General features: G+C 39.9%; 1 protein-coding gene across 4 annotated transcripts in view; it reads right to left on the bottom strand.

Moving 5' to 3' along the window:
• Positions 1-9,837: 9,837 nt before the first annotated feature.
• The window catches only part of tle2b (TLE family member 2, transcriptional corepressor b), a 143,825-nt gene continuing 140,375 nt past the window's right edge, over positions 9,838-13,287 (bottom strand). For all 4 annotated transcript variants that reach the window (XM_060941484.1, XM_060941485.1, XM_060941486.1 and 1 more), the window contains exon 20: positions 9,838-10,614. In XM_060941484.1, coding sequence (XP_060797467.1) covers positions 10,507-10,614 — 108 coding nt within the window. In that variant the 3' untranslated portion in view covers positions 9,838-10,506. The remainder of the gene's footprint in view (positions 10,615-13,287) is intronic.

Genomic DNA, 13,287 nt, shown 5'->3' with positions numbered 1-13,287 from the left:
TTTGGTACATAAATTTGTATTTGTATGCTCAGTTAAAAAAAAAAAAGTGCATCCAAATAAACGTCTGTTCTCCAAATGGGTTTTCTCAGCGACTTGTAGACTTTTGCAAACGTCATGGCTTAATCTGTTATTTATCATGTTCTATGCATCTTTCAGATTATTTTATTATTTGTACATTTAAGACTATTTTTAAAACTGGCCTACTTTATCATTTGGCAATATGATCGATATAACTGATTTTACAACTGTTTAGATGAAATAAGGGATTCATTGGTAATGTTTTAACATTAAATTAATATTTTTACAGTATTTTATTGTTATTTTACATGTTAAACCTTTTTATCAAGGAATGAGTTGAAGATAATAACTGTGTAATCACATTCGTTATCAGCATCATCCACCTCAGTGTCTCATCTCTTCACCCGAGGTAAGTCAGTCATGATGATTAAACCGTTCACTGTTCACTTTTGCGTTGTTCTTGAAAATTTCAAAAGTTTGTTCCATATGTGTGTAAGCACTTTTCTCTGCTTTGATGATGATTGTGCAGGAGCATTGCAGACATTGACAGCTGGTATCTGATTACAAACTGAATTGATTACACTTATGTCGGTTTCGCTATAGCATGTAATTATCCAACAAAGCATGACATTCACGGTGTGATTAAATCAGACTTGGCCAGTGAGGGTTTAGATATTTTTAGTCAGACTGACGGTGGTAAAAACAGAGTTTAAGTTTACTCCTTACCCGACATGATCTTTACAAGAAGCCAAGGCTGGATTAGAAAGAAAGAAACATTTCCAGATTTGGGTGGAACATACAAGTTCATCTCAATTAGATTATTGTGAACAAGTTCATTTTGTTTTCATAATTTAATTAAAAAATGTAAACTTTCATATATTCTATATTCATTACATGTAAAGTGAAATATTTCAAGTCTTTTTTTTTTGTTTCAATTTTGATGATTATGGTTTATAGCTTATGAAAATCAGAAATCCAGTATCTCAAATTATTAGAATATTTCCTAAGATCAATCAAAAAAGGATTTACAATACAGAAATGTTCAACTTCTGAAAAGTATGTTCATTTATACACTCAGTACTTGGTTGGGGCTCCTTTACCACGAATTACTGTATCAATGCGGTGTGGCATGGAAGCAATCAGCCTGTGGCACTGCTAAGGTGTTATTGAAGCCCGGGTTGCTTTGATAGTGGCTTTAGTTCGTCTGTATGTTTGGGTCGGGTGTTTCTCATCTTCCTCTTGACATTAGCCCATAGATTCTCTATGGGGTTCAGGTCAGGTGAGCTGGTTGGCCAATCAAGCGCAGTAATATCATAGTCAGCAAACCGTTTGGTAGTAGTTTTGGCACTGTGAGCAGGTGCCAAGTCCTGCTGGAAAAGGAAATCAGCATCTCCATAAAGCTTGTCAGCAGATGGAAGCATGAAGTGCTCTAAAATCTCCTGGTAGATGGCTGCGTTGACTTTGGAACACAGTGGACCAACACCAGCAGATGACATGGCAGCCCAAATCATCACAGACTGCGGAAACTTCACACTGGATTTCAAACACCTTGGATTCTGTGCCGCTCCACTCTTTGTCCAGACTCTAGGACCTTGATTTCCAAATGAAATGCAAAATTTACTTTCATTTGAAAAGAGGCCTTTGGACCACTGAGCAACAGTTCAGTTCTTTCTCTCCTTAGCCCAGGTATGACGCTTCTGACGTTGTCTCTGGTTCAGGAATGGCTTGATATTAGGAATGCAATAGTTGTAGCCCCTTTGCTGAAGACGTCGGTGTGGTGGCTCTTGATGCACTGACACCAGCTTCAGTCCACTCCTTGTGAAGCTCTCCCAAGTTCTTGAATCGACTTTTCTTGATGATCCTCTCAAGGCTGCTGCTATCCCTGTTACTTGTGCACCTTTTCCAGCCAGCCTTTTCAGCAATGACCTTCTGTGGCTGACCCTCATTGTGGAGGGTGTCAATGATCATCTTCTGGACAACTGTCAAGTCAGCAGTCTTCCCCATGATTGTGGTTGTGTGTACTGAACTAGACCGAGAGATGCGTGGTATTTATACTGTTTTACTCAAACTTGAAACTGCCTAGTGGTAGTGTGTCTGCCTCTCGATCGGGAGATCGTGAGTTCTATTCACAGTCGGGTCATACCAAAGAGCATCATAAAAATGGTACCTACTACCATCTGGCAAAGCATGCTGCAATACAGATGCGAGTGGGGAGTTAAACTCTCGTGGTTGCCAGAGGCCCCGCCCCCCACTGTAACCCTAGCTATGTAATAGGCGAGAGGCTGAGGGCTGCGGGAACGAAGATTGGCACCGCCCAACGCGGGAAGAACTTGAAATGAAATACTCATATTTTGAGTTGTGGGTTTTTTGGGTTTTTTTTTTGTGCTGTAGGCCATAATTATCAAAATGAAAAAGTATTTGAAACATTTTAGTTTGTGTAATGAGTTTAGAATATATTAAATTTTCACTTTCTTAAATAACTGATGGAAAATATTGAACTTTTTCATGATGTTCTAATTGTTTGAGATGCAGCTGTATTTATGGTTTCTGAAAGTCGGTGTGGAAAATCCCAATTTTGGTCAAAACCAGGTTTTTTTATTTTTGGCTGTTTGCCAGAATTCAACAGTCAACAACATCCAGCTTGTTTTCCCAGACCACCATGTCATTCAATAATACTTGTTGTTTATTATGAAACTGCTGCTGTTTATATTAAATAGCTGCAATGTTGTACGGTTCTACTACATGTATGGCAGTCTGCAAAATCCCGTCAGATGTTGCAGTGGCTGAAAAACAGCTAAAATTACAACTCGATGTGTTCACCACCAAGAAGTCCAGTCCTTCTTGTTACTCATTTGTATGCCTGAAATATCCTTAAAATATACTTCAGACAGAAAGGAAGCTATTGAAGAAAAACTGTTTCAGACATTTGAGCTTGCTCTGAACTACAAACATTAAACCACTTGTTCTTGAGATATTGTGCTAATGAGGCTCACAGATGAGCAACCTGAAAACATAATGCCTCCACCACTTAGTGGCAGATGCATGAAAAAATATAATTTTTACCAAAATTGAGTTTTTCTACCAATATTATACGTTGAGTACAATTCAAGAAAACAAATACAATGTACAACCCCGATTCCAAAAAAGTTGGGACAAAGTATAAATTGTAAATAAAAAAAGGAATGCAATGATGTGGAAGTTTCAAAATTCCATATTTTATTCAGAATAGAACATAGATGACATATCAAATGTTTAAACTGAGAAAATGTATCATTTAAAGAGAAAAATTAGGGGATTTTAAATTTCATGACAACACATCTCAAAAAAGTTGGGACAAGGCCATGTTTACCACTGTGAGACATCCCCTTTTCTCTTTACAACAGTCTGTAAACGTCTGGGGACTGAGGAGACAAGTTGCTCAAGTTTAGGGATAGGAATGTTAACCCATTCTTGTCTAATGTAGGATTCTTGTTGCTCAACTGTCTTAGGTCTTTTTTGTCGTATCTTCTGTTTTATGATGCGCCAAATGTTTTCTATGGGTGAAAGATCTGGACTGCAGGCTGGCCAGTTCAGTACCCGGACCCTTCTTCTACGCAGCCATGATGCTGTAATTGATGCAGTATGTGGTTTGGCATTGTCATGTTGGAAAATGCAAGGTCTTCCCTGAAAGAGACGTCGTCTGGATGGGAGCATATATTGCTGTAGAACCTGGATATACCTTTCAGCATTGATGGTGTCTTTCCAGATGTGTAAGCTGCCCATGCCACATGCACTAATGCAACCCCATACCATCAGAAATGCAGGCTTCTGAACTGAGCACTGATAACAATTTGGGTCGTCCTTCTCCTCTTTAGTCCGAATGACACGGCGTCCCTGATTTCCATAAAGAACTTCAAATTTCGATTCGTCTGACCACAGAACAGTTTTCCACTTTGCCACAGTCCATTTTAAATGAGCCTTGGCCCAGAGAAGACGTCTGCGCTTCTGGATCATGTTTAGATACGGCTTCTTCTTTGAACTATAGAGTTTTAGCTGGCAACGGTGGATGGCACGGTGAATTGTGTTCACAGATAATGTTCTCTGGAAATATTCCTGAGCCCATTTTGTGATTTCCAATACAGAAGCATGCCTGTATGTGATGCAGTGCCGTCTAAGGGCCCGAAGATCACGGGCACCCAGTATGGTTTTCCGGCCTTGACCCTTACGCACAGAGATTCTTCCAGATTCTCTGAATCTTTTGATGATATTATGCACTGTAGATGATATGTTCAAACTCTTTGCAATTTTACACTGTCGAACTCCTTTCTGATATTGCTCCACTATTTGTCGGCGCAGAATTAGGGGGATTGGTGATCCTCTTCCCATCTTTACTTCTGAGAGCCGCTGCCACTCCAAGATGCTCTTTTTATACCCAGTCATGTTAATGACCTATTGCCAATTGACCTAATGAGTTGCAATTTGGTCCTCCAGCTGTTCCTTTTTTGTACCTTTAACTTTTCCAGCCTCTTATTGCCCCTGTCCCAACTTTTTTGAGATGTGTTGCTGTCATGAAATTTCAAATGAGCCAATATTTGGCATGAAATTTCAAAATGTCTCACTTTCGACATTTGATATGTTGTCTATGTTCTATTGTGAATACAATATCAGTTTTTGAGATTTGTAAATGATTGCATTCCGTTTTTATTTACAATTTGTACTTTGTCCCAACTTTTTTGGAATCGGGGTTGTAGAATTTCTTACAATAGTCTTTACAATTTTGCAGTAATGCTGTTTTACCATCAGTAGATTAGGTTATAAATGTAGACGTAGGTGAAGCATCATGAAGTGGAGTTGGAATAAAATTTTTAAATGCAATTTTCTCCATTATGACTTTTGGGGTAAAACTTTACTTCTGGCTGAGACACAGGTAAAAGAGAATCATGTTTCAGTTCAGAACAACCCCCCCCCAATCATTTTCAGAACTCTACGTAGTAGAAAATGCCAAAATGTCATGTACTGACTAAGACTAAGGTACAGATCTATCGATTAGCCACAAATACACACACAAAGATGGATAGAGGTTTATAGAGATGGATAATTTGTTTTCATGTTGTGTCCCTGCTTAGTGATTATTATTTGAAACTGCTACATCCTTATACTAAGATTAATAATAATAAATTGTTTCTTTTTCATAGTCAAGATGGCAAAATGTAGCAACAGCTTTGTTAAACAAGACCATGAACACAAGAACATCAAAAGATGACCACAGGTTTAATTGGTTTTATATGCATGTCTGGTACATCTCATATGAAGTGCTACAGAGGGATATCACAACTGTGCCTTTGCGGAAAAAAGTCCTTGGCTTCAGAGTGAGATTGCTGAACAGAGTACGCTGTTCTCAGTATAGAAACAGAGCCTTAGGCAGTATTAGATACACATATTCCCATAGCATGATCAGATGTGACGTAATTCTCATTACAGGTAAGACCAAGGCGGGTGATAAGGCAGTGGAGATGGTCTGGATTGCGCAAGACTAAAATCCCAACATGTTTGAGCAGCCGTCATCTCAGCCGTTTATAGAAAGGAGCAAATACACTATATGCATGACAATAAACAGAACAAAACACTGTTGTAGCACTATTACTTATTTTCATTACAAAAAAAAAAGTTCTTTTATGTTTGGAAAAGTAGCAAGCAAAAGATTAATTCAGATTCCAAGACAGGCCTTCTGATTTACAGATCAGATAAACGTGAAAAACGTATAGCAAATTAAAAGCACAACATCTTTTTCCCCAGCAGGATGAGGATTGCTGTCAGACATCACAGGTTGGGTGGGCAACCACAGCTCACGACAAAGAGATGCAGCATGGGTGTGTCATAGGGCCTCTTAGGAATAAAACAAATCTAAATTTGGCTGCAGAGATTATCATCATCATTATCTCTTAGTACGCACAGTAATTTATACTGGAGTTCTTACATTATAGTGCTCTCCATCAAGTCAGTTTGACCTCAGACCGAGAGCACTTATCACAGAATATTGGCAGTGACTTTTGTAGAGTGGGAACATGAGGCTTAATGCCTATTTTATCAAGGTTGGCATTCAAGTTCTTTGGTACAGAGCCCAATATCACTATAGGGACTACTGTAGTCTCCATATCCCACATCCTGGCAATGTCTATGCTCAGTTGTCAATTTTCTCATTCTCCTTCTTGGCAATATTGTGATCTCCAGGGATGGCTACATCTACCAAGTAACACCTCCTTCTTACTTTGTCGACCATCGTGATATCAGGATGTCTATGTTCAGTGATCCGGTCCGTTTGGATGTTAAAATCCCACAGACTCTTTACCTCTTCATTCTCTACTACAGATTCTGGTGTATGATGATACCATTTGTCATCGGTCTCAATACCATATTTCGTACTGAGACACCAGTGGAGGTGACAGCACACTTTATCGTGGCATCGCTTGTAGTCCTTCTGCACCAGCATTTTGCAGACACTCACAATGTGTGCTACACTCTCAACCTTTTCGCCACGTAACCTGCACTTATCAGATTCAACTTGATGGGAGATATTCTTTCTGATAGAGTTTGTATTCAGTGCCTGGTCTTGGGCAGCAACCAACAGACTTTCAGTTTCATGCTTCAAGTCACCCTTCATAAGCCAATCCCATGAGCTCTCTGTCTTTAACATCTTGGTGTTATTATTATTATTACTATTATCCATCCATCCATTATCTGTAGCCGCTTTATCCTGTTCTACAGGGTCGCAGGCAAGCTGGAGCCTATCCCAGCTGACTACAGGCGAAAGGCGGGGTACACCCTGGACAAGTCGCCAGGTCATCACAGGGCTGACACATAGACACAGACAACCATTCACACTCACATTCACACCTACGGTCAATTTAGAGTCACCAGTTAACCTAACCTGCATGTCTTTGGACTGTGGGGGAAACCGGAGCACCCGGAGGAAACCCACGCGGACACGGGGAGAACATGCAAACTCCGCACAGAATGGCTCACGTTGTCCACGGGGCTCGAACCCGGACCTTCTTGCTGTGAGGTGACACTGCTAACCACTACACCACCATGCCGCCATTATTATTATTATTATTATTATTATAGCATATTGTTATAAATGTTATAAGTGAATAGATTGGTGACCTGCCCAGGGTGTTACCCCGCCTCTCACCAGAAGTCAGCTGGAATTGGCTGCAGCTTCCTGTGCGGCCCTGATGAATAACTGGTAGAGATAATGGATGGATGTTATAAGTGACATTCTGGGCTTTTTGTACTTCTGATGTCCGTAACTTTCATATGTCCTAGATTTAGCATTGTAGTACTTGAGATCGTCTTGGTCTCGAGACCGGTCTTTAGACCACTTTTTGAAGGTCTCAGTCTTGTCTTGGAATCAACCGTATTTTTACTTGTTCTTGTCTCAGTCATAGAGGACTTGGGATTTTATGTCAAGTCTGGTCAAAGCCACAACTGCAGGTATATCACTAAATTGCCTGTGCATTGTCTGATTTATTTGTTAATATCGTTACTGTGATTGGATATAAAACTTCCTGCTTCAAATGCAACCAAATAACATGACTCATTGTTAATTTGAAATTTTTTGTTACTGTTCACAGCTGTCACCCCTCCTCATACACTGATCTGATCCTGGTCTTGACTCAGTTACGCCCTGCCTTGGTCTTGGCCTTAACTTGGTCTCAACCCTTCAAAGTCTTGGTCTTGTCTCGGTCTCAATACCCTCTGGTCTTAGTCATGACACGGTCTCAGTTTAGGTGGTCTTGACCACAACACTAGTTAGATTGAATACATACCTGATACAAGGTCTGCAGCTGTAATGACGCCAGTCAGACTCGTGTCTTTTGAATTTTACAGCACTCTGCAGGCATGTATCAGTGCTGTCTCTCTAAGTGTCAGGAAAAACTGCAAAAACAGCTCCTGCCCTTTTTGCCTTCTTGTAGATGATAAGCTGAACCTGACCTTTAGAGCAACTCATCTATCTAATTAAGACTGCTGCTAGCTCGTCTATTTCAGAGATACTGAAATTATGGATTTTTTTTCTCCATTGTTGATGTGTATGTGATTTACTGATTTGGAAAAGTACTCATTTCAGGGCAGAGGTTTCTTCACACTAGTGATAGATGACACATTTACAAACATGAATGTGAACCCTCATGCCAAAAACAGTGGTTTAATCATTCACTCAGCTTCATTAACTGCTGTGGATCCAGAGCCTATCCCAGGAACATTGGGCATGAGGTGGGAATATGTTCAGTCCATCACAGGGCAACATACACATGTATATTCACACCTAGGGCCAATTTAACATAACCAGTACATTTACTAGCATGTTTTTGGGAGGAAGCCCACAACTAAGTTGGGAGAACATGTGAACCTCAGTACAGACAGTAACCTGGGCTCAGGATTGAACCCAGGAGCTATAAAACTTGTAATGTCAGAACCAGGCTTCCACATGATGTGATGTCATGTGATTTTGATTCTTAAGGCAAGCAATCACGAATCTGTGACAATATAATAAGATACACTTCAATTTGGTAACCTCTGAATGATATGTGACCAACTCTATTCAGAATCTGGGGTACTATTAAGACACTAAAAATCATGGACTATTTTAGGTATCAGAGTTAAAGGAACAGTCCACCGTACTTCCATAATGAAATATGCCCTTATCTGAATTGAGACGAGCTGCTCCGTACCTCTCCGAGCTTTGCGCGACCTCCCAGTCAGTCAGACGCAGTCAGACGCGCTGTCACTCCTGTTAGCAATGTAGCTAGGCTCAGTATGGCCAATGGTATTTTTTGGGGCTGTAGTTAGATGCGACCAAACTCTTCCGCGTTTTTCCTGTTTACATAGGTTTATATGACCAGTGATATGAAACAAGTTCAGTTACACAAATTGAAACGTAGCGATTTTCTATGCTATGGAAAGTCGGCACTATAATGACAGGCGTACTAACACCTTCTGCGCGCTTCGGCAGCGTATTGATATTTGTGTAACTGAACTTGTTTCATGTCACTGGTCATATAAACCTATGTAAACAGGAAAAACGCGGAAGAGTTTGGTCGCATCTAACTACAGCCCCAAAAAATACCATTGGCCATGCTGAGCCTAGCTACATTGCTAATAGGCGTGACAGCGCGTCTGACTGCGTCTGACTGACTGAGAGGTCGCGCAAAGCTCGGATAGGTACGGAGCAGCTCGTCTCAATTCAGATAAGAGCATATTTCATTATGGAAGTACGGTGGACTGTTCCTTTAAGGGCAAATTACCTTGCTAGCCTATTAACACAGTGTCAAAAATAAATAATTTTTACACATCAGTTGTTTGTCCTGTAATCAATTATAATCCATAATAACTGATTTATGTTTGTTGCCTCGATTCATTGCCACCGTTGGTTTAAAATCAATTAACTCATCCAAACTGTCCAAATGTCACACCCCGGGTAGTGATGTTTATTACTGCTGATTGGTAAAGCTTCACAGAGTAACTCATCATCTTGCTTGGCATTTAATAAAATCAGCTTTTAGTTAAAATGCTACTGCTGTCAAAGTGAACTGTTTCCATGGTGCATCTGATTTTACAGTTTTGAACATGCTTTTCATGGCATGCCCTATATGTTTACCAGCTTCTGAAATGTAAGGTCCACAGTTGGTGTCAATTCTGTTACTTAACGTAAAATGGTCACAGATCCTGCAGTGTAGCAGGAGTATAAACACACTACTGAAGTTCTCATTCCGGAGATTTCCAGAACACATCAATCTTTTGCATGCTCAAGTGTTGTGCGTATATAACCATTCTCTGGAATTAAAAATGGAAAATGCTGTTGTTTAATGTTTTCAACATGAAACCCACTGAGAGGTCCAGCTGCTCCTCATTAGTGTCTCTAGGGAGTCTCTCGCAGGAGACGGAAACGTGTGATGCAGAATTCAGATGGGAATTGCCATATGCATGTTTAATTGGACTGATGCAGACAAACCGAAGCAAGTTTTTTAAGCCAGAGCCAACGCTACGCTGCAGTCCGGTTGTTCTGTTCTGTGAGGTGTTGTGTAACGAGCTCTGTTGCATTTGGGCTCATTACAGTGTGAGGTTTTTTTTTTTTTAAACAGTAATGTATTGATTGTCTGCTATCTGCGTTTGTGTGAGCTACAGCTCCCTAAGTGCTTAGCTGGTCTCTTGTGAGCTTTTTCCTCGCCGCTGGGTGTTTCATCTAGCCACTGTGCTGATTATACTCCCTCTGTTTATTCTTTCTGTTTGTTCCTCTCTTTCTTTTCTCCTTCCTACTTAGAGGGGGATGGAATGGGGATGAGGATGGGAAGGGGGTTTAATGGTACTTATGAGACGAAGCAGGGGAATACTGTTTGGAAAGAGCACCCATGGTTGCCCACCACAGCTGTCATGAACAAGTTCCTGGTAAGTGCTTTTCTTTCAACTCATTCTTTCTTCCATCCATCATTCCATCCATCTCTCGTGTGCTCAGTAGACCACCTCGTACACGGTGGCTTTCTTATCTCCAGAACCAGTGACTATATACTTATCGTCTGGGGAGACGTCGCAGCTCAGGACAGATGAGGACTCCTTGGACTTGGTGAGATAGACGGAGGGGAGAAAAAAGTGCATGTCAGATCACTATGCAAAAACAAACAGTGCAGTAGATGGTTCATTTGAAACGTTAATTGTGAAAACAATTTGTTTATTTCAGACCCAGCCATCAGTGAAGTGATCAACACTGCTTTCTAGCTCGAAACAGCCATTTCTATTTGGCACAACAAATAACCTTGAGCAATGCAGAAATGCTCACTCTAACCATCAAACAAACATTAACCACAAGCTCAGCCGATGAATGAAAGAGATGTCTGAGATGTGATAACATGAAGTACAGAAGCCATAAAAAGACCTGAGATTTCCAGATTTTTATTTACCGTACTTTGGTTTTCCTACAAGTTATTATTTTCTTATGAGATTCAATTATTTACATCATTATCACTAGTTAAATGTTTTCCTGACATAATAGGGTAATCTTCTCAAGCACTTAAGATAACAAATGTAGTTTTCCTGAGACAGTGGCATAATTCATTTGAGATCACAAAAACAAAACAAAGTTATCCAATTCAGTTCACTGGGAAAGAATGCAAAAAAGCATTTGCTTTGTCCTGTATCGTTTAAATTCTTCCAAGTAAGCAACAGCAAAACCTGAAAGCAGGAACCAAAGGAAGACAAGAGGATGGACTGTGGTCTCCTCTTTCTGGAAAAAAAAAATAAACCAGAACGTCAAGGACGGAGCAGCTCATCTGACCTACCATCAAAACAACCATGACGACCAAAACATCAAACAGAACTGAAATGTGACGATGTGAGAGAGGACCAACCTCCACGACAAATTGTTTACAACAGGAAAATCAACAAAGGACTAAATTTTGTTCCCCAAGGGAAGATCGACCCAAAACATCAATCAGAACTGAATTCACATGATAAATGAGAGCCGATACGATTCTAGTCAGAAGAAAATATTGTTAAGTTGAGCTAATTACTAATTTGTTAGCAAAAAACTGACAATACAATGACCAAGTTTTGTGCAGAAGGTGTAGTTCTTTCAAATAAAACAATCAGAACTGAGGGAGGAGATACGATTTAACTGAAAATAAACAAAGTTGTAAACAAATGGTTTACAACAGGAAAATCAATAGATGTTCCCTTGAGGAACATCTACCCAAAACATCAATCGGAACTGGAATCGGATGAGAAATGAGAGAGGAGATACAATTCTAGTGAGAGGCCTGGAAAATTCGTTAATTTGGCCTAATTACTAACTCATTAGCAAAAAAAATTTGACAAAACAACAACCAATTTTTATGCAGAATGATGAGTTATTTCAAACAAAAAATCAGAACGGAAATCCATGGGGAATTGACAGAGGAGATACAATTTAACTGAACTGTGGACGACGGACAATGGATGGATGACGGACGCCACGCCATGGCAACAGCTCATCGGCCAGATCAGCTAATAAACGGAGGAACTGCTAATTATAAAAATAGCACTCACACCAGAGTTGTGCCATGCTATTTTCTTTATGTTGCAAGGGTTTACAGTTAAAGTTCCCACAACATGGAAAACTCTTCCTTCTTAAAGCTAGACTGCCTTTCAGATTTTTCAAGTGTAGGTCATAAAAATAATTTTCCCTGACACCCAGTTATTTTTGTGTAGTGGACCGAAAGCTACTGAATTCGAATCACAGACTTCCAACTTTATTAGTTGTTTTTTAATAGAACAATTAATGAATTTAGGGCCACGTGGCCCTAAATTCGCCGCTATTTTTTCTTGCTTCACTGTGACTCAATTCAAGATACTCTGTCATGCATCACGTGGTGGGCTTTCCCTGTTCACGCAAGGCATTGTGGGATACAAATTTGAAACAGGAGAGAAAAATGGAGAATGCGAATGAAACATGAAAGACCGACTACAGTAACGGAAAGCGAGAAGAAAAGACGTTATGTTGTGAAGGAAAGGAAACGCAGGACCAAACTAATAAATATTGGCGGTCAGCGAGCACCTCGGTGTGATCAGCTGCTCGTTTAGCGACAGAATGATGGAACCGTCAGGGTACGGTCAAGGTAAACCTGTAGATGGCAGTAATGCAACACTGGATGCCAACTGCTGTAAAACCCAAAAGAAAAAGGAAAAGAAGAAGAAGGTGGTAAACCTGCGCATGCGCACATGGACTTCCTCTGTCTGCTTGACTGCGCAAAGCGAGCGATTTCATGCACATTATTTGCTCGGGAATCCCCTCAAATTAAATAACTTCCCAGCCACAGAATGGCCTGATATATATATATATATATATATATATATATATATATATATATATTTTTTTTTTTTTTTTGAGATATTACAGAAATAAACGTATATCATAATGACCAAATTTCAGAGGGAAATAAATTTCACCGATTTTATGAACTCGAAAGGCCGTCTAGCTTTAATGTAGGCTTGCTTCAGCATTTGTAGTCTCCGTAGAGTTTTTCTCTCAGCAGGCATTAGACATGTTAAATGTGTCATAAATCTCAGTAGGCTTCTACACACCTCATTTGTAATCTTGGGAAAGCAATGTGTTTTTTTTGAGATCTCAAATTAATATGTGATTATCTCAGGAAAACAAAGTGTCTACAGAGAATTAGCCTGTCATCTCAGGAAACCAGCACAGGTATTTGGCGATAATAACACAAATATCTCGAGATCACACGAAAATAAATGAAATTA

Source organism: Neoarius graeffei, chromosome 15 (genome assembly GCF_027579695.1).
Source record: "Neoarius graeffei isolate fNeoGra1 chromosome 15, fNeoGra1.pri, whole genome shotgun sequence".
Lineage (NCBI taxonomy): Eukaryota > Metazoa > Chordata > Actinopteri > Siluriformes > Ariidae > Neoarius > Neoarius graeffei.
This window is presented reverse-complemented; position numbering and strand designations above follow the sequence as displayed.